Here is a 20,469-nt window from a genome sequence, read left to right as displayed (position 1 = left end):
ATCATAAGTGGAGAAAAACTGATTTCAAGCAGTTACAGATCCGTCACATGGGGGACATCAACAACCAATTGACTCGGAGAACCTATCCCCAGGAACTCAATGTCCCTTTTGTTTAACCAGTTCTCAACTAGCCATAGATTATAACTGTCCAGATGGGCCATGCCTGGTAAGGAATTGGGAGAGGGGGAGCTTCCAGTTAAGATGTGGTTTAAAGAAAATCAATTGACCGCTTCTCTACTTGAAAAAATGGCCTTTTTTTCTAAATAGGACACATTAATGAAAGTCTATCAGTAGAGATTTGCACTATTAGATAGGCACTAATACAGGCAGTGCTAATATTGTAGAGAAATCCCCATTCTTCTGTTCCATGTGCCTGATGCGAAATCGCCCTAGACCATCCAATGGACATTTTGCTTCGCTCAGACTGGTCCAGTGTTTCTGCTCTTGGTCTTCCTCAATCCCATCCATTCCCCAGTAACTGATGGCTCTCCTTTGGCACAGTTACAAGCAAAATGGAGCTGTTAGTCATTGGGCAATGGGCAGTGCTGAAAAGACCAAGAGCAGAAGCACAGGACCGGTCTGAGGTGAGAACACCCATCGGACGGTCTAGGGTCTATGTGCATATGATGCACAGGGCAGAAGAACAAAGATTTCTCCACTGTGTAAGCACTAGCATTAGAGATAAAGGTAGCTTACCGATGCCTGTCTTGGCATTAATCTAATGGTGCTAATAGCTTATAGCAGGGGTGTAACTATAGAGGGTGCAGGGGATGCAGTTGCACCCGGGCCCAGGAGCATTAGGGGGCGCATAATGCCTCTCTTCTCCATATAGGGAGCCCAGTACTATGAATAAAGCATTATAGTTGTGGGCCCTGTTACAGGTTTTGCATTGGGGCCCAGAAGCTTCAAGTTATTTCTCTGTGCAGCATGGTTTAGGTATGGGTACGGGTACAGATACAGATAGAGGGGAGGGTCTCAGCTCACGTTTTGCATCAGGGCCCCTGAGCCTTTAGTTACGCCCCTGGCTTATAGGGCTAATTTCTACTGTCAAACTCCACACTGCTGTGGTAATCGGTAGACCCCTCCAAGGGAGTCAGGCAAGCCCTTCTGGATTGCATCCTTCCGGTATCCACCCCACAATAATAACACAGTTAACAATCAGCAGCTGCAGCACTAAAGGTTATCGATTGATAACTGTATTATTAATGCATAAAATAACACTTTTTTAGCCAGAATGCGATCTCTTTCTATTAGCAGTAAAATGCGACTGTGGGGGATGTTGGGAGGATGTAAGAAGAAGGTGTCTGCCTAACTCCCAAGTAGAAGTCAGCAGATTCACACAACAGTATGAAACTTTTTTAATGGGTCCCATTTAGTAAAATGGTCACATTTGTTTTATTTTTTTTGTGGGGGGGGTGGAGGGCGGGAACACTTTTTTAATGTTATGACATGGAGATCCTGGTGGCGGGTTCTCTTTAAATAGTGCCTTTTGTGTTCCCTCATGGTGTCCATCATTTTACCAGAAGGGATGCTGCACTATTTTTTCCAGAAAATATGATGGAATCTGCAACAGAGCCTCAACGCAGATGTGAGAGAGCAATAGAAGTATTAGTGTACTTTCTAATATAATAAACCTGATTGTGTGTGCATTCTTATTCTTTATCTTCTATGATTATAGCATCCATTATTTATTTAGAACTTTCTACTACCTTGTACAGAAACTGCACTTACATTGTTAGGGCTCATGTCCACGAGTGGGTCGGATTCCGCATTTGGGAGCCCACAGCGTCCCGCAGACGACCCTGCGTACCTGTCCGGGTCTTCTATTTTCTGTACTATGGATGTGTGTGGAGGCGCTGGCCGACGCACATGTAAAGTACAGCTTTTTTTTTTAACTCCTGCATTCCCGCGGAACCTGCGGCCTGTCCGCAATTGACATTGCGTCTGCAGATCGGACAGCTTCCATTGACTTCAAGGAAGCCGTCTGTGCAGGAACCATACTAAAATGGAGGAATCTGTAAATTCAAATGCGGACGCCCATGGTTCCCTATAGGCGACTTGAACTGTGGATCCTCCGTGCGGGTGCGTGGATTCCGCAATTCAAATCCGCCTGTGGACATTGGGCCTTACTGTCTCCAGAAGGGCTCACAATCAAAGACCAGTTAAAAGTGCTTTTCTGGGAATTGGCAACAGATGATGTATCCTCAGGATAGGTTATTAATAAGCAACTGGGGAAGGGCGGGGTTGGAGGCGCTGCTCGGGATCCCCACCGATCAGCTGATTCTCCGGTTAGCCGTCACTGCAGCAGGGCCAGACGTCGCCATCGGTGGGTAGGGGAGGAAGTGTAGTAGCTGGCTTTATTCCTACTGAAATCAATGGGACTCATGCCTTTTATTACACATCTGGCTCTGACCACAATGCGGAATCAGAAGAGTAATGGAAGGCACCCCTCTCGTTGATTTCAAAGAGAGTGAAGCTGTCTATTAAAAATAATTTAATTGTCAGGAGTTTTTCCCCCGAGGATGGAACAGAGTGTGGCTCTTGACTCACAAGCTCTCCTCAGCAGGTAGAGTCCAGGATCTGAATTTCAGAATATGGTCTAGATGGTACAGGACTCCGGATCGACTTCAGAGGATGTTCTCCCAGGTTCCCGCTACCAGCTGGAGATGTAATGGCAGCAGGGGCACTATGACACACATTTGGTGGGGCTGCCCTCTGGTGTCGAACCTTTGGAAGGAGGTGGTGGAGTTATATAAACATATTAGTGATACGAAGGTGACTCCCTCCCAGAACTGGCTCTTCTATCTATGTTTCCCAGCTCAATGAGAGCGACGAAAAAGAGTCTCCTCCGATTCTTTGTTATCGCAGTCAGGAGGATTATCCCGAGGCTGTGGCATTCCACCACTGCTCCGACCCGGATAATGTGGGTGGAGGAGCTCCACATGCTTATGCATTTTGAGGAGCTGGGGGCGGAGGAGCCGGAGGATTGGGAAAAACACTATGGTACATGGTAGGCCTGGGTGGCTTACAGGTCCTCAGATGGGCTTGGGAGGTGGCTGGAGTCAAGCTCCCCTTGAGCTGGAGAGGGGGTGGGTGGGAGAGGGTGCGATAGAAGAGTAGGCTCGGACTCGGGCCTTCGCCCCCTTCCCTCCTGGTCCTCCCCCTTGTGTTCTTTCCTGAGTTTGGCCCTCCCTGGTTTGTGTCTACGTCTCGTGGTGTTCGTTTGTTTATCTACTAATTGTGATGCCCCTTAGAAAGTTTGTCTTGTTTCGTCATACCACTTGATTATTGTAAAAGCTATAACGATAAGTAATGCTCACAATCCCCCAGTCCCACCCCCTTTTATCCCAATTTTTTTTTTGGATGTTATATTATTTCGTATGCTGGAAAATGTAATAAAAAAATTCTTGAACCAAAAAAAAATAATTTCATCGTCATCTAATTTCTTTGTCCCTCAGTCCAAAGGAGTGTTTGAGAAGGTCGGAGAAGCCACAGAGACTGCCCTGACAACCCTTGTGGAGAAGATGAACGTATTCAACACAGAAGTGAAGAGTCTGTCTAAAGTTGAGCGTGCCAATGCCTGCAACTCTGTAAGTTCCAGACGGCCTACTATGTTTTACGATATTACTTGATAATAATGTATAATCCTAGAACTTGAGTCTATGCTTTATCATGTGTCTCAAGGCAAGAAGAAATAACCTTCTACTTTCCCAGGACTCCTGCCCATCTTGTGACATACAATCCTTCTACCATTATAGAAATCTAATTATGTAGCACTCGGCTAGCTGGCAGCAGCGTATCAAGAACTTCGCTTTACTGCACACCTGCCTCGTACTTGTCATGTAGAAGAAACCCAACTCCCTTCTAGTAATGTGCGCCTTCATGGTCCCATGAAACAAATTATCCCCAACACATGCTACTGCCGTATTATTTGCAACGACCCTCTGAATTTTGAGATCCTGGTTCAGTTGTCCGATGAACATGAAGGCTAGGTCTACACGGCAACATGTGTCATACAACATAAAGATAGCAATATCACATTGAGACATTACATAGAACCATTGTCTATATGGTGAGTCGCAACAGGTGACCTCCGTGACTGCAACACAACTGTGCAAGGGATCCAGGTTGCACATGACTTTCCTACGGTAGACAACAATGTAAATTGTGTGTGACTATGACTGACTTGCAATTCTGTGGATTTTTTAATGGCAAAATTGCACAAAATAACACTTTTTAGCCAAGTCACCAACCAACTGCGTGCATTTTTGGGTCACAAGGCTGCTTTTAGATCTGTGCTGGAACCTCCATTCGGACATTCTGTCGCAGAGACGGCATAAAGTACCGGACAGCTGAGCGGAAACTAAATGGCCCCCATCAATGGGGTCAGATCGTTGCCATTTGGTTCTATCATAAGATGGATCCTTTCGGCCAGGAGATTCACCGAACATGGCAGGAAAACAGAATCCCCGCCGCAGATGTGAAAGCAGCCCAAAAAAGTCTTGATTTTGCTCAGTAGTGTAGTCCTAGCCTGAAATTCTTCAGAAAGAGGACTGCAGAAATGTCTGTCAAACTAAACTTTCTAAGAAATCGTGAAAACCCCTCTTCATCTAACGTCTAAAGCATAAAGGTCTTTCACTCCATAATATTGCGACTGCTGTGGGACCCAATTTTTAGCCTATTGACCAAAAATGTCTCAAATTTTCCTTTTTGTTTTTATGGTGCAGCAAAACTGACATGTTAACTTTATGCTGCAGGTCTGTACAATTTTACAAGTTTAATGTACTTTTACATCTAAAACTAAAAGAATTTTGCTGAGACCCATAACTTCTTTATTTTTCCATTGACGCGGCTGTGTGCAGCCTTGCTTTTTGCAGGGCGACTTGTACTTTTTATTGGCTCCATATTGGGGTACATTAGACTTTTTGATCGCTTTTTATTCATAGTTTTTTAGGAAAATGGGATGTCCAAAAAAAACCCACAATTCTGGCATTTGTTTTTTTTTTTCTTGTGGCGTTATCCAGGTAGGACAAATGATGATATATTGTATTAGTTTTGACTTGTGTGCTTGCGTTGATACCAATAAGGTTTATGTTATTTATTTTTTAATTATCTTTTTACATGAGAAATTGGAAAAGGTTGTTTTAACTTTTTACATTTTTTTCTCATGTCTTTTTTCAGTCCCCATATGGGACTTAAACTTAAAATACTTGGATTGTTTCTACAACAACATACTGCAACTCCCCTCTTAGTAAATTTCCACCGATGATTTTCTTAGGTGATCAAACAGCTGATGAAGAAAGAGTTCACCCTGGAGTTCTCCCGCGACAGGAAGTCCATGTCCGTCTACTGTACCCCTGCCAAAGGTGCCCGCGCTGCCGTTGGTAACAAGATGTTTGTGAAGGTAGGACCAACAATACAGTAGGGCTGACTTCACATTCCGGGTTCACACAGGTTTTCGAAAAAAACTTTTCTATGACAAAATCTTGATTTTCAATGAATCTTGCGGACCTCGAAATACACACAATCAAAGGGCTCCTTCACACTGGCGAACGCGATATCACTGCGTGAAAATCACAACAGAATCGCGACTTTTTCCCAGCGATTTTTGAGTGTCAGAACTGCTTTTTCTCGCAAAAACATGGCTGCCACTTGCGACTTTTCTAGAGCGATTTTGTTGCAATTTTTTAGTGCGAAAGTCAATAGGGCTTTCAATAATGATATAAAAGCATCGCACGAAAATCGCAAGTTACTGCTTTGCGCTGCGATAAAAAGGAGGCTCCATAGAGAAACATGGGAGATGAAAAAAAAACCTGCAAAAGAGGGCTGGCCGTGATTTTTTTCTTTTGCAACATCGCAAATGTAAAGGAAATCATTGACAATCATTGGTTTCATAATTCATCGCTTTCACTCACTCTCGCAGCACTCAACAAATGCGCCATTTTCTTGCAAGTGTGAAGTTTCTCGAACCCTTATTGTTTTTTATATATATATATATATATATATATATATATATATATATACACAAAAATAATTTTAAAAAGACACACCCCAGTAGTCAAGCTATTTCCAGTTAATTTATTTTTTTTTTTAATTAAAAAATGCCCAACCATCAGAGGCCGGCCGAGAACAAAAACTTCAATGAACTTCAAAATCTGAAAGTATTGTTTGTATTGTTAAGATTCAGTATTGAGATTCTTGTGTGTTTTTAGTTCTGCTTATCCAGAACAATTTCTTTCTTCCTTTGGCCTCTAGTGTTAAACACAATACTGGATCGTAATGGAATAAAGAAATTGTTTTGCACAAACAGAACTCACAAGATTCACAAGAATCTCAGAAATTATTATTATTACTCAGAAAAAAATCCATGACAAAAAACAAAAATCCCCGACAAATCAGAAAATTCCATGATATTTCCAGGTATTCCACTAAATTCCAAAAAGTGGTAGCATCAATGGTGAATATAATAAAACGGATCTTTATTATCATGCTTGAAAGAACAGGCAACGTTTCAACTGACAAAGTCTTTCTAAAGACTTTGTCAGTTGAAACGTTGCCTGTTCTTTTAAGCATGGAGTAATAAAGATCCGTTTTATTATATTCACCATTGATGCTACCACTTTTTGGAATTTACTGGATGACAGAGGGGACCGGAGGCCCATAGTCCCTGGGATGTGGCTTTGCAAGATTGTATACCTCTGCTAAGGACTGCAGACTGTGTGAGTGCCGCGGGACACTTTGAATGGTGAGATTTGAATTTTTCAGGTATTCCATGACTTTCATCAAATTCCAGGTTTTCTTTGACGCGTATGAACCCTGACACTGGCGAGCACGATATGGAGCTGTGAATCCCGCCCCCCATATCGCGCTCCCCACCATGTGACTTCCCCGAGGATGCAAGGCGTTTTCGTGTTAAAACAGCCTCGAATCACTTCTGGGAAAAAGCAATTCTCTGCCACGGTGAAGGATTGAGGAGTTTCTCCCATTGTTTTCAATAGGAGACCCCCCATCTCACAGGATTTTTTTCTGTATGCAACAAATAATGTCATGTGACATTCATAGCTATGGTAATGCTATCCAATAAATGCAAGGTTGCTGAGCATTCTCTCGTGATCCAAAACAAATTGCATTAGTGTAGACGCCCCATTGGAATATAGCTTATTCGCTAAAATCCATGCATGGGAGATTTCATTTTTACATTTTTTGTTTATTCCCAGGGTGCCCCAGAGGGTGTCATTGACCGCTGCAACTACATACGCGTTGGCACAACACGTGTGCCTCTCACTAGTGGCATCAAGGATAAAATCATGGCCGTAATCAAGGAGTGGGGCACAGGCAGAGACACCCTGCGTTGCTTGGCTCTTGCTACAAGAGACACCCCACCAAAAAGAGAAGACATGGTTCTTGAAGACGCCACCAAGTTTGTCGACTATGAGGTAACTCGGAAACCTTAGAGAACACTGAAAAAAGCGCCAATATATAAACAAAGGGAACATTAATGAACACTTGTAACCTCCTCAATTATTTTTCTTATTTATTTAAAGGGGGTTTCCAGTTAAATACTATTGATGACCTATCATGAGGATTGGTCACCAATAGTTGATTGGCGGGGTCCGTCGCTCGGGACTCCGACCGATCAGCTAAGCAGGCGCATGCTGTCAGTGCCGCAATAACACAGAGGTCAGAGCGGAAGCCTCCGCGCCAACCTCTGTGTAGTGGCCGATGCTTGTAACTGCAGGCACGGCTCCCATTGGAGCCTGTATTGCGTACCAAGAATTATTATTTTTCATGCCTTTTTTCGTTCTTCCACAGTGTGACTTGACATTTGTTGGCTGCGTGGGTATGCTGGACCCACCCCGTAAGGAAGTTATTGGCTCAATCGTGCTTTGCCGTGAAGCAGGTATCCGTGTCATCATGATCACTGGTGACAACAAGGGTACAGCTATTGCCATCTGCCGTCGTATTGGCATCTTTGGTGAGGACGACGATGTATCTGGTCGTGCCTTTACTGGTAGGGAATTTGACGATCTGCCCCCAGCAGAACAAAGAGATGCCTGCAAACGTGCTTCCTGCTTTGCCAGAGTCGAGCCAACTCATAAATCCAAGATTGTTGAGTTCCTGCAGTCCTTTGATGAAATCACAGCTATGGTAAGATAATCACATGGCAATAATTCTATGATTCTACACAATTCTGTCTATTCTTTACGGCTCACATGTATTTTTGTCACTTCCAACAGACTGGTGATGGTGTAAATGATGCCCCCGCTCTTAAGAAAGCTGAGATTGGCATTGCTATGGGTTCTGGCACTGCTGTAGCCAAGACCGCCTCTGAAATGGTGTTGGCTGATGACAACTTCTCCACAATCGTGTCTGCAGTAGAAGAGGGCCGTGCCATTTACAACAACATGAAGCAATTTATCCGCTACCTCATTTCCTCCAATGTAGGAGAGGTCGTCTGGTGAGTTTAGGAAATGCCTATTGAAAAAAATCAAGGGGTTGTCCTAGTAATACATAGTCGGTGCTTCGAGGGTGAACCAAAAAGTTATGTCTCCACAACTTCATAAATGAACACGTCAAAGCAAGAAGTGAGATAGATTATAACCTAAAGTATCCTGTACACAAAACTACTGTTGAAGACAGTCCCCATTACACTCAATCCATCCAATGCCATCGTTGAACCCACCTAGGAAATCCAGTTTGGAAAAATGAAGGCATTTGCTTCTGTGTTGATCCGGCAGGCTTGAATTTTTTTGGGATGTTGAGAACCACTATGTTGCCATTCCTTGGATTGAACCTTACTCTCCAGGTCATACAGATACAAGTCCTGGATTCCTTTAATGCTAAGGAACAGGAGTCCTACAAAAAATATGGTCACTGTGGGCATGCCTGTATGGGGTGCATTCAAGGTCTATGGTCTCCTAATTTTTTTCTAAAAAAAACCTACTTACTACAGACAGCTGAAAGTATTCTCACTTCTCAACATAATATTTCTCTTGACGTACACTTTTGCCAATTGGAAAATCGTTGATTCCGATTTCTTTGATAGCGGTGAGTCAATGCAATCCCATTGTGCCGACTGGCGTTTGGTTTCAGGATTGAAAAACGGTATGCACGTATCATCCATTGTGACAGCTAACAGAATGAAGGCATCATTCATACCGTCATCACCTATCAAGATCGACTGACACATTGGCACGCACGCAGTTTTGTGGTCGCCGGTCAACATTTGCAGCACCCACCTGTAGGAAACTTTACGTATATTCAGATCTTCATACAGGATGGTGTGCACAGATCCTATGGAAATGCCGACTTTGCAGGCAATCTCTTCCACAGTCAATCGTCAGTCCTCCAAAACCACTTATACAATCATGGTGTCGGACCAGCGGGTGCATGGCCGAGCATCCTTTTGTTCGTTCTCACATGACGTTTGGACTTCTTTTAACTGTTGCACCCACAATTGCACATTTTTCACGCCCATGACACGGTACCTTCACCACATCTCACTCAACTGATGATGGTTGTCATTCCATGCAAGTAGAGAAAACTGATGACTGTTGCACGCTGTTCTTGGAATGAGAACGTTGCCATTTTAAGTATTGATGGGCTTCTAATTCCAGCCGTTGTCATGTGGGTTCTGGGCACCAGACGATGCTGCCATCTGTTACTCATCCCCAATAAATGCCAGCGACTTTTAAAATGTGGCCCATGTTTCTATCTGTGTCTATGTCCTAGAAGAGAATTAGGAGACCTTAGTAGTTGAATGCACAGTATGAACTGGACAGTAAGGTTCAATATAAGGAACAGTGCCATCATGATTCTCACCTCCAAAGAAATTCAAGGTTAACGCAAGTGCCCCAAAACTTCCAAACTGGATTTCATAGTTGGGTTCAACAATGGTGTATGTGTATTGCATGTAATGGTAACTATCTTTAACCATAGTTTAGTGTGCAGGAGACCTCAGGCAATAATCTGTCACTTTTGACGATGGAGACATTACTTTTTGATGAACTCTCGTAATTAATAATATTTCTTCGCACTTGCATCAACTGATTATGACACTCCCTCATGTATCTTCCATATCTTCAGTATCTTCCTTACCGCTGCTTTGGGTCTGCCTGAGGCTTTGATCCCTGTACAATTGCTCTGGGTGAACCTGGTCACTGATGGCCTACCAGCTACAGCCCTGGGCTTCAATCCCCCTGACCTGGACATCATGAACAGAGCACCCCGAAGCCCCAAGGAACCCCTCATCAGCGGCTGGCTCTTCTTCCGTTACATGGCCATTGGAGGTGATTCGAAAAAGATTTTGTACTTAAACAAGTGGTTTGATTTCATTCTAAAAACGTTAAAATCACTTAACTTCTAACTACATGATTGGTTCATTCTCTGCAGGCTATGTGGGTGCCGCCACCGTAGGTGCCGCTGCTTGGTGGTTCATGTGTGCCGAAGATGGACCTACAGTGACTTTCTACCAACTGGTACGAATGACCCCATTATTTTTCACCTTGTGCTCTTTAGTATTAGCTTATTTAACCCCTTCAAGACCAGAGATTTATCTTTTTTTTTTTTGCTTTTTAGCCCCCATGCTCCAAAGGCCATCATTTTTTTAATCTTTCCCTAAACATAGCGTTATGAGGGCTTATTTTTAACCCCTTAAGGACCAGGCTGTTTTGTACCTAAAGCAACAGTCACTTTTTAGGGATTTTACCCATGTGGTGGTTATACTGTGCTATTTTTTTTCCCCTGCAGCTACCAAAATTATTTTTGCTGTGTTTTTTTTCCATGACATGTAGGGTGATTTTTTTAAATTATTTTTTTAATTGTTTTTTTTTTTTCAATTTTTTAATTTTATTGGGGCTAAGTGGCTAAAAAAAAAGAAAAGTTTTTTTCTTAACATTTATAATTGTTTGTTTTTTTTAAATTAGTAAATTTACGCTAAAATGAAGTATGGGAGAGGGTTCCTCATTTTGTTTCAGACGTTTTGATATAGAATATGTTTGGTTTTAGATTACAGGGCGGGTACGGCGACGGATTTGGTTGGCGTCCGCTTTGGGTCATTTTATGTTTTATGCGTAGGTTTTTATTTTATTTTGTAATTTTTTTAAACTTATTTATGTGACTATTTTTTTTACCATGTATGTCCACCATGACATCATATAAGATCTCTTGGGGTCATTTATGTGGTCTTTTTTTATTACACACTTTTCCACTGTAGCTGAGGCATCCATAGGAGCCCCTGTTACAGGGAAAAACATCCCCCTGTAGTAACAAAAGTCACTGGCAGAGCTTGTCAGGGTCTGCGAGGACCCTGCAGCTCTGCTATAATAGAGGGCTACCTTCTTTTCCATTTCACTCCACTTAGAAATTTCTTAAAGGTTTTTCAGTACATTATATGGTACATTAAATGGTGCCATTGAAAACTACAACTCGTCCCTCAAAAAAACAACCCTCAGGCATCTACGTCGATGGTTAAATAAAAGAGTTATGATTTTTTTTTAAAGTGGGGTGGAAAACCTGAAAATGGAGGAAAGAAAAGGCCATGTTCCTAAGGGGTTAAGCAACAGCTGTCAACTTATAGCCACACCATCATGATCATGCTGTTTTCCTACAGAGAACCCATCTGCGTCTTTGCCATGTCAATGATTTCATCTTGAGTCGTCTTCTTCCTTTCCCAGAGCCATTTCATGCAGTGCACAGAAGACAATCCTGACTTTGAGGGTGAAGATTGTGAAATCTTTGAGTCTCCAGTTCCCATGACCATGGCTCTGTCCGTGCTGGTCACTATTGAGATGTGCAATGCTCTGAACAGGTAAGTGCATATAGCACCTATCTCACTATGTCTTCAATATTAAACTTGCCCTCACGAATCACTATCACTTGTATTCTTTGATTTTCAGTCTTTCAGAGAACCAGTCTCTGATCAGGATGCCCCCATGGGTCAACATTTGGCTGCTGGGTTCCATCTGCCTCTCCATGTCTCTCCACTTCCTGATCCTTTACGTTGATCCCCTGCCAGTGAGTAAAATACACTAAAATACACTATGCTACCAAATGTAATTGGTCATTTCAGCGAGAATCAAAAGTAGTATTTATTTCCATATTGTAATATTTAGTAGAGCCTCCTTCGGCTCTAATGATGTTGGATAATCTCCTTGGCACATTTTCTACTAACGTTTGATACACTTCAGTTTGTATTTCCCTCCAATCATCCTGCAAACATCTGTTGAGTTCTCTCAGAGAAAATGTACGCCGTTCATATTTCCTGGCTGATGTTCCAGTTTGTCCCTAAGGTGTTCAGTAGGGTTTAGTGTGGGACTTTGTACTTGTCAGTCCAATCGTGAAATATCCATATCCCCAAGAAAACATAAAACAGCACTGGATCTGTGACAAGGCGCGTTGTCTTGTTGGAAATATTGTTGACCATTCACAAAGTATTGCCACATTTTCGGCAGTGTATTTTTGTCTAGAATGTCAAGTTACACCTCTGTATTCATGGTTCTTGCCACTACAACCAACATCCCCAGACCATAACGGAACCCCCACCGTACTTAACTGTTGGCACAACACACTCAGGCAATAAGCGTTCCCCAGGTGTCCTCCAACCCAAGTATGGTGGAGTAGCACGATTTGTCACTCCATATAACGTTCTTCCATTGCTCAACTGACCGGTGATGATGCTCCTTGCAACAGTGTAGACGGGCCAATGCATCTTCTTTGAGATAACTGGGCAGAAGTTTGCAGGATGAATGGAGGGAAATACCAGCTGAAGTGTATCAGATGCTAGTACAAAGTATGCCGTGGAGAGTATCCGATGTCATTAGGGCCAAAGGAGGCCTCACAAAGCATTAACATATGGAAACAAATATTACTTCTGAGTCTTGCCCCCAAATTCAATCACTTTTGGTAGGACGGTGTACAGATATTCCACAGGTGACTTTGACTTTATATCTATATCCTATACAGTATTTCATCCTAATAAATAAAAAATGTATTAATAATGGAGTCTAAAGAGCTGTGAGCAAACCTAGCATGTAAGGAGGAGGTTCTATATCACATCGTACAATGCGTTCCTCTTACACTCCTACCCTAACATCCTCCCGCTTTTCATCCATCAGATGATCTTCAAGTTGACACCTCTGGACCTCACTAAGTGGTTAGTTGTCTTGAAGATTTCTTTCCCTGTAATCCTATTGGACGAACTTTTGAAATTCGTTGCCCGTAACTACCTTGACGGTAAGAACAAGCTTGTGTTTTCACAGAGGCGATTGGTTATACAAAATCTGTGAAATGTGGTTTGTGCAAATGATCGAAAATTGGTTTACAATGTACAGGATACTCTAAATGTACTTTCCGAAAATACTAGTAAAACAGGGTCCAAATGTTCTGTTCCTGTATATCAGTGGTGCACAACCTGCAGCCCGCAAGGTCTTTCTCTTTGGCCCCAAACCATGTGGTCAGGCATGCATGTTAGTCTGATGGTTGCTCACATGCATAAGAGGAATGGTATGTAGCACCAGAACAGGGCTAAGAAAGTACTAATAGTGCTCTTCAGTGGCTAAATATGGGACCCCCATATATTGGCAAAAAGGGGTCTGCTGACCTGAGTGACACTCCAGAAAGGAGTAGATGAAGTGTTGATGCAAAAGTTTATGGGACTAGTTGCATGCATACATTACCTCTTCCTTTCTGGAGTGCAAGTGGGATAGGAGACCCTCATCCTTTCAATAGGTGAGACTCCTGGAAGTAGAATGGCACCTATCAAGCATTTATGGCAGACACTTGCAATGTGCTATAAATGTATCAGTTGCTAATGCCTCTTTAAAGGGATTTTCTGGAATTTACTATTGATGAACTATTCTCAGAATGGGTCATCAATAGTTTATCAGCAGGGGTCCACCACTCGAGATCCCCGACGATCAGCTGATCCTCGGGATGGCTATCTATGCAGCCAAGCTGGACATCCATATTGGGGTTGGAGCTGGAAGTTTAATAGAAGGCATTTCTCCCATTATCTTCAATGGGAGTGATGCCTTCTATTACACTTCCGGCTCTGACTTCAATGTGGATGTCTGGCTGAGCTGCACTGACAACGGGTCCGAGCTGATCGGCGGGGATCTAGAGAGAATATCCCCAGTGATCAACTATCCTGAAGATAGGCTATCAATAGTAAATTCCTGGAAAACCATTTTAGGTCTTATTGTGACACTTGGGATTTGTTTAATCTGACAATATGGCCCTGGGACCATAAAAGGTTGTGTACCACTGCTCCATATCATGACCATTATTTAATCAGCGGTTATCTAAAGCCAACTTATTTGACAGTGATCAATTAATACCCCGAGTCACGGTCAAGGCACCAAGTGGATAGGGACACACAGGATGGCTTATGTGTACCAAGATTCCAGGACATCAATGCCTACAATATTTTAAGATGACTTCAGATGTGTTCTAGAACTACATAGACTTCAACACACATGGGGGTGGGGGGTTGGGGGGGCATCAGATATCTGCTCATTTCTACTCATAATCATCTTCTCCTGAATTCATAATTGTTTCACATTTAACCTGTGTTTTTTCCATCCTTTCCCATAGCATAATCCTTTCCTCACCATTTCCCTGTTCCTGTTTAACAGGTATCCCTCTTTCATGTGTTGCTACATGTCATCCTTTACCACCTGCATGTTTGTCCTCTCCAGTTAGCATCGTCATTGCATTTTACATTGTAATTAACCTTACCTAAAACCATAAGCACCATGTGCAAAACTGACTAATCACAATGCTGTTTGTCTCATCTATCACTGTCAAACTTCCTGTTCTCTATGGACATCACTCTACTAAAGTATCACAGAGGTACCTTCAGACTGTGCTGATATTGGTTACCAATGCTCTTAACTTCAATACAGCCTTCACTACTAGATGTCTCTAAATTTGACATAACTTTTCACTTTTTCATAGATTTAGACACCCTTTGATTAAATAGTGTCGCACTTTTAGGTGACTCTTCAGAATAATCTTGTACCCTGCATTTATCACCAATTTCCCGTCTGCAGGCCGTATCTCTAATTCTCGGTCTTCCTTGAGCTTATGGGAGTAGACTGCTGCTATGATGTCTTCTATACACTGTACATGGGGAAAACTACAGATTCTGTTCTCTAACTCTCCATAGCACACACAGAGAAATAAAATCAGCATGGCAGACATTATACAGCAGCAGTGAGCTGTAGCTGTAAATCACTTACTACAAGCTGCAGCCAAATCTGTGTGAGTCTCTCTCCTTTTGCAGCAGCTTTATCATCCTGTTCTTCCCCTCATAGACCTCTATGGGCAACATAAGATAACACCCTCTTTCACTTCCTGTTAGCCAACTTGTTGACCCTGTTACTAGAAACAGATTCACATGACAACAAGCAGTGGACATCAAATAGGAAGGGAGGCCACTAGTGGCCAGCACTTTAGAGGGATTTTCCGACACAAAAGCACATTTTAGGTAAATAAGTGATTTGCACTTTGGCTAGTTGACTATCACATAAGCAGAAGTTGTCGCAAAGTGCGAAAATCAATTTAATAAACAATTACTAAAATTGAATTTTTTTACCATAAAAAGCACTAAAACATTAACAGTTTTCATGAATGCTTTTTCGTAAGCGTCTATATTCATGGCTGACATCCATCACCTAAGGTCACTTACTATGTATACTCCATCTGTATCCTCATATCCTGCCTAACTCTCATTGCCTGTATTCTACACCCCTACCATTACACCTCTTCTTAACGTCTTACACTATAAGTAGCAGAATCTAAGGTCTCCGTACCGCGGACCTCTATGGTGATGTAGAGGGAGGATACTGCATATGTGACAGAGGGGAGTTCTGCGACTGCAGTACCTGACCGCTATGTGTGTTGTCTCAGTGCTCATATGATGCAGTTCTACATCTTTGACGCTGGCTTCGTGTTGTGAACCAACTGCTGCAGACAAAGTGCAGTATCCCATGTGCTAAAAACAATATACGCTGTATATGGATACGAGCTTTGTTACGCCAATTCCTGCTGCTGGAATTTACTATATGAATTTTGCTGGCAAGATTACAGCTATGCATGAAAACTGATGATACATAAAGTTGCCGCAGGGAGGCTTCGCCTTTATGTTTTGCACCCTGAAAAGCCCTGCATGGTGGAAAACTGCAATGTTTAATGTGTGCTGCGCCCCATTGAAGGTAAGTATGTGTGCGTGGGGGGGGGGGGGGAGTAACCAGTCACACTGTATTGAAAGTTCTAGATCATTATAATGTATAACTTGCTGATGAAGATCCCATCAACGCTGAAAGATACAGCAGCGGCAAACTTCACTGTGCTTGCCCTGCACATATTTGCATATGGATCCATACCTGGATTAACCCTTTGCAATCCAATTTTGGATTCAGGATTTCCTAGGGGGCTTTTTCTTTCTGCCATTATACAATGGCGCCATCTGCTGGCTAGAGACAGTACTTTGGTATGGGACATGCTGAAGAGCTCCCCAACAACAAAGCGGCCAGTAATATACAGTAAGAATACCCTGCCAGACATCTTCCAACATCGGCGCTGTAGAGCCTTCAATCAGAATGTTGGAAGACGTCAGACAGTGTATTGGAAAGGGTTAAGCTCCATTCAATGGGGCACATCTGCATGCGGGTGCCTGACGTGGTTACTGTAAGGAATCCATATCAAGAATTGGCATGTCAATTCTTTTTATTTGCAACACAGATTTCAAAATCCGCAATTTGCGCTGTACGGCCCACGGCATGCATTCCCATTGAATTCAATAGAGTGTAAAAAAGATGCGGGTTCTAACCCAGGTATTGGCATGGAATCCACATTGATCAAATTCTAAGTGAAGCGGACCTATGACACTTAGACTGCGGCTACATAGCGACTTTTGGGGTTACGTCACCAAAAATTGATGTGTAGCCTTGCAACCTCGCACTCACATTGAGGTCAATGGGCTGAAGGTTATAAAGAATCCACTAAAGTTAGATTTTTTGCAAGCTGTAACTTGCACTACTACACTATTAACTTCAGTGTGACTGTGAAGTCACAGGGCTACCCAGCGTACAACTGTAGTTGTACGGCCAAAGTCACCATGTAGCCCCAGGGCTATTGATACCGGTTTTACCTGAAAATAAGACCCTGTCTTTTATAATTTTTGCCCAAAAAGAGGAGCTAGGTCTTATTTTTGAGGGGTGCCTTATTATACTTACATAGCAGGCTTGGTCCAGGTCCTTCTCACTGCTCTCCGGAGCTCCGACACGCTTGGCATGATTGGCCAATTCCTAACTCCCGCCTCCACTTTGCAATGGCTGTGATTGGTTCTTCGACCACTGCTCAGGCAATCAATGCAGTGCTCGATGAACCAATCACAGCCATCACATTGGATCATCGAATGCGGTAATTAATTTGCTGAGCAGTGCTTGAGCACCAATCAGAGCCAATGCTTCCTATAGGCGAGATTTAAGAATCCCATAACCAGGAAGTGATCTTCTGTAACCAAGGACTGCAAGAAGCGCGTCGGAGCTCCGGAGAGCAGTGGGTGGGACCCGGACCGTGCCTGCTAGGTAATTTATTCCTTTTTTATGTAAAGCAGCTAGGGCTTATTTTCGGGGTAGGGCTTATATTATAAGCTTCCCCAAAAATTTGAGGAAACAGGGTATCAGTCAGTAAAAAGCTATGTTTCATGTGCTTTTAGACAAAAGCTAATTTATTTCTCTTTTTCTTTTGACAGAAAAACAGCAGTAAAAGGAATTCGGCTTTTTACTGATCCACGTCAGATCTCAGCCCACATACCCTTTGAGACTTTCTCTGTATCTCTCCCCTCCTAACATTTCATCTTGTCTCCCTACAACACATCACTGCCAACTCTCCTTCCCAAAGTCCGTACATCCTGGTGCATGCCAGGTGTGATTGCAAGGGCTCTGTTACTGATGGGCTGTTATTCTGTTTCCAAGTTCCTTAAAAGTTTTGCTTCCAGTCTTGCCACTTTTTTATAGCGCTCCCCTCCCATTTCTCCTGTTTAATCAGCATTCAAGTAAAGGAAAATGTCACACAGCTGGAGAATCCCCGGACTAAGAATGGATTTCCCCCAAAGTCTATTCCATCAGTGAAAGTCACAGTCGGTGTTTTGCAAATGGCAGCGTCATGTTATCCTGATCCCAGCCCTCCGAGGGAGTTGCAGCTTGTAGCAAAGAAAAAACAAGGAAGCGAGAAAAACCAAATGAAAACTCTTCTAGCTATTTATTAAAATTAAATAAGTTAAACTAAAGGTTTGCAACATTTTTCTAAGGGGGGGGGGGGGGAGGATCCTATGTGTGATGGACTTCAAAGTGTCGGTTGTGCCAAGTTGTAAAGTTATCCGCTTAATAGGATAGGGGATGACTTCATGTTCGGTGGGAGATGGAACCCCTACCGATCTTGAGAACGGCGGTCCAGTCCATCCCCTAGTGAATGGAGCAGAGGACACCCATACCACGCTCCATACAATTCAATGACAGCCCAGATTCTAAAGCACTTGAACTTGATCATGTCTGGATCTGTCAATGAGGTGAGCAAACCTGAGCAACCACTGCTCCATTCATCAGGGATCGACCGGCCCCCGTTCTCAGGATCGGTGGACCCCCACTGATCATAAAAATATCTCCTATCTAGTGTATAAGAGACAACTTCATTACTCGGCACAACCTCTTTAAGTTTCTGTTGATTCAGAATTGTTTATTCCATCCCAAATATTACCTGAATCATTCCACTATTGAAAAGGATTTCGTAACAAAGCAACTGCAGGTCTGTGAGCAAACATCCAACTAGTAGACAGTCTTGAGGCCCATTTACACACACAGATATCTTTCGAAAGATTGAAAGACCAGCTCTCGTTTTGCATAAAGTACTAATAGGCACTAATTGCTATTAGTGCTTTATTAGCTTCATTTGGATGCAAATGAGCTTCTGGGAGCTGTTACAGAACCCAGCAGAAGGTTTGTAATTAGCTCCATTGTTCAGCCATAGGCTCCCCGTGGAGAATTCAGCACCATGGACAGCAGATACAGAGTGCTGTCCTACTTATCAGCTGTTCTGCCAGTCTGGCTGACAGCTGTAACAATGTTATCAGCTGTAATCAGCTCTCCACAGGCAGAACACAGTGTGCGGTCCTGCTCATCAGCTATTCTGCTGAACAACGGTTTTCAGAACTGTAAACAGTCGTTCGGCTGAACAGTGAAAGCTGGGCACATTTAGACACAACGATTTTGCTCAAAGGACAGCTGTTGAGCGAATTTTGAGCGATAATTGTTGTGTCTAAATGAGCCTTTAGGGTAAGTTCACATGCAGCATAAATGGCGTGGAATCTCCACATGGAAAATCGGTAGTATTTATAGTACAAGCCATCCACATACTGTGGAAAAAGCTGCGCAGAATTTGTATACAATGCAGATTTTAAACCCACAGCATGTGAAATGTCTGCAGCCAATTTCATCCCATTGCAAAGAGGGAAATCCAAACCTCGGCCTTCCATCCTTTTCGAGGTCGGTAAAATGAGTACTCAGCTTGGTGGTGGGTAATAAATAAAAAAATGACCTGAAAGCGCTGCGGAATAAGTTGGCGCGATACAAATAACAAGATTTATTTATTTGCTGCAGATTCACTTCTGGTTATTCCACTGCAGACACTCCCCAGCGGATCCTACGCATTTGCACTTACCCCTAAGGTGTCCCTAAATATTATACTACAGTTAATGAAAATGGACAATTTCAACCAAAACGATTGTTAGTTGGGTGAAATTTAGCAATAAATGATATGATCGCACACAGTCATCGTATGGAAAGTCAACCATGTTTGAAATTTCTGTTCAACAATCATATGAAAGACGACAAATGATCCAACAAGTGATCTGAAAAAACATTCCCAAAAAGATCTTTCATCTGTTGCAAAGTACCATTTAACAGGTATGGCCGGTCTGAACTACTGTGATGGCCAATATGAACTAAAGGTCACCATACACATAAGCGTTCAGTCGCATGAATCTACTGATAATGACGGGGCTGGAAGACTCTCTAAAGGTGCACTTACACCACAAAGATGATCGCTCAAAAGATGGCTTTTGAGCAATCATTTTGCATAAACTACTAATTGGCACTAATGCCTATTAGTACCAATTAGTAGCGTGTGAGCCGCCGGGATCTGTATTCAGGGATCAGACCGCCCGCTGTTCTCTGAATACATTCCCTTTGTTCTGCCAAGGGGCTGACAGCTGAGACAATGTAATCAGCTGTTATGAGCACTCCCCGGACAGAACACAGCATGCGGTCCTTCTTATCAGCTGTTCTGCTGAATTATGGATTTCATGCAGAACTGAAATTCATGGTTCGACAGAAAAGTAAAAGATAGGCACATTTACACACAACGATTATCGCTCAAAAGATGGCTCCGAGAAGCATCAGAGACATT

General features: G+C 42.8%; 1 protein-coding gene across 2 annotated transcripts in view; it reads left to right on the top strand.

The window, feature by feature from the left end:
- ATP2A1 (ATPase sarcoplasmic/endoplasmic reticulum Ca2+ transporting 1) overlaps positions 1 to 18,295 on the top strand; it is a 31,502-nt gene extending 13,207 nt beyond the window's left edge. The window contains exons 12-22 of one of the 2 annotated variants that reach the window (XM_066576789.1): positions 3,459 to 3,590; positions 5,279 to 5,404; positions 7,218 to 7,436; positions 7,813 to 8,148; positions 8,238 to 8,458; positions 10,087 to 10,289; positions 10,393 to 10,478; positions 11,676 to 11,809; positions 11,898 to 12,015; positions 13,116 to 13,233; positions 17,759 to 18,295. In XM_066576789.1, coding sequence (XP_066432886.1) covers positions 3,459 to 3,590; positions 5,279 to 5,404; positions 7,218 to 7,436; positions 7,813 to 8,148; positions 8,238 to 8,458; positions 10,087 to 10,289; positions 10,393 to 10,478; positions 11,676 to 11,809; positions 11,898 to 12,015; positions 13,116 to 13,233; positions 17,759 to 17,772 — 1,707 coding nt within the window. In that variant the 3' untranslated portion in view covers positions 17,773 to 18,295. Of the gene's footprint in view, positions 1 to 3,458; positions 3,591 to 5,278; positions 5,405 to 7,217; positions 7,437 to 7,812; positions 8,149 to 8,237; positions 8,459 to 10,086; positions 10,290 to 10,392; positions 10,479 to 11,675; positions 11,810 to 11,897; positions 12,016 to 13,115; positions 13,234 to 14,592; positions 14,634 to 17,758 lie in introns of those variants that run through there. The other variant, XM_066576790.1, reaches the window with a different exon arrangement.
- The last annotated feature ends 2,174 nt before the right edge of the window (positions 18,296 to 20,469 follow it).

Source organism: Eleutherodactylus coqui, chromosome 8, assembly GCF_035609145.1.
Source record: "Eleutherodactylus coqui strain aEleCoq1 chromosome 8, aEleCoq1.hap1, whole genome shotgun sequence".
Classification (NCBI taxonomy): Eukaryota; Metazoa; Chordata; class Amphibia; order Anura; family Eleutherodactylidae; genus Eleutherodactylus; species Eleutherodactylus coqui.
The sequence above is the reverse complement of the archived record's forward strand: the minus strand, read 5'-3'. Positions and strand labels throughout refer to the sequence as shown.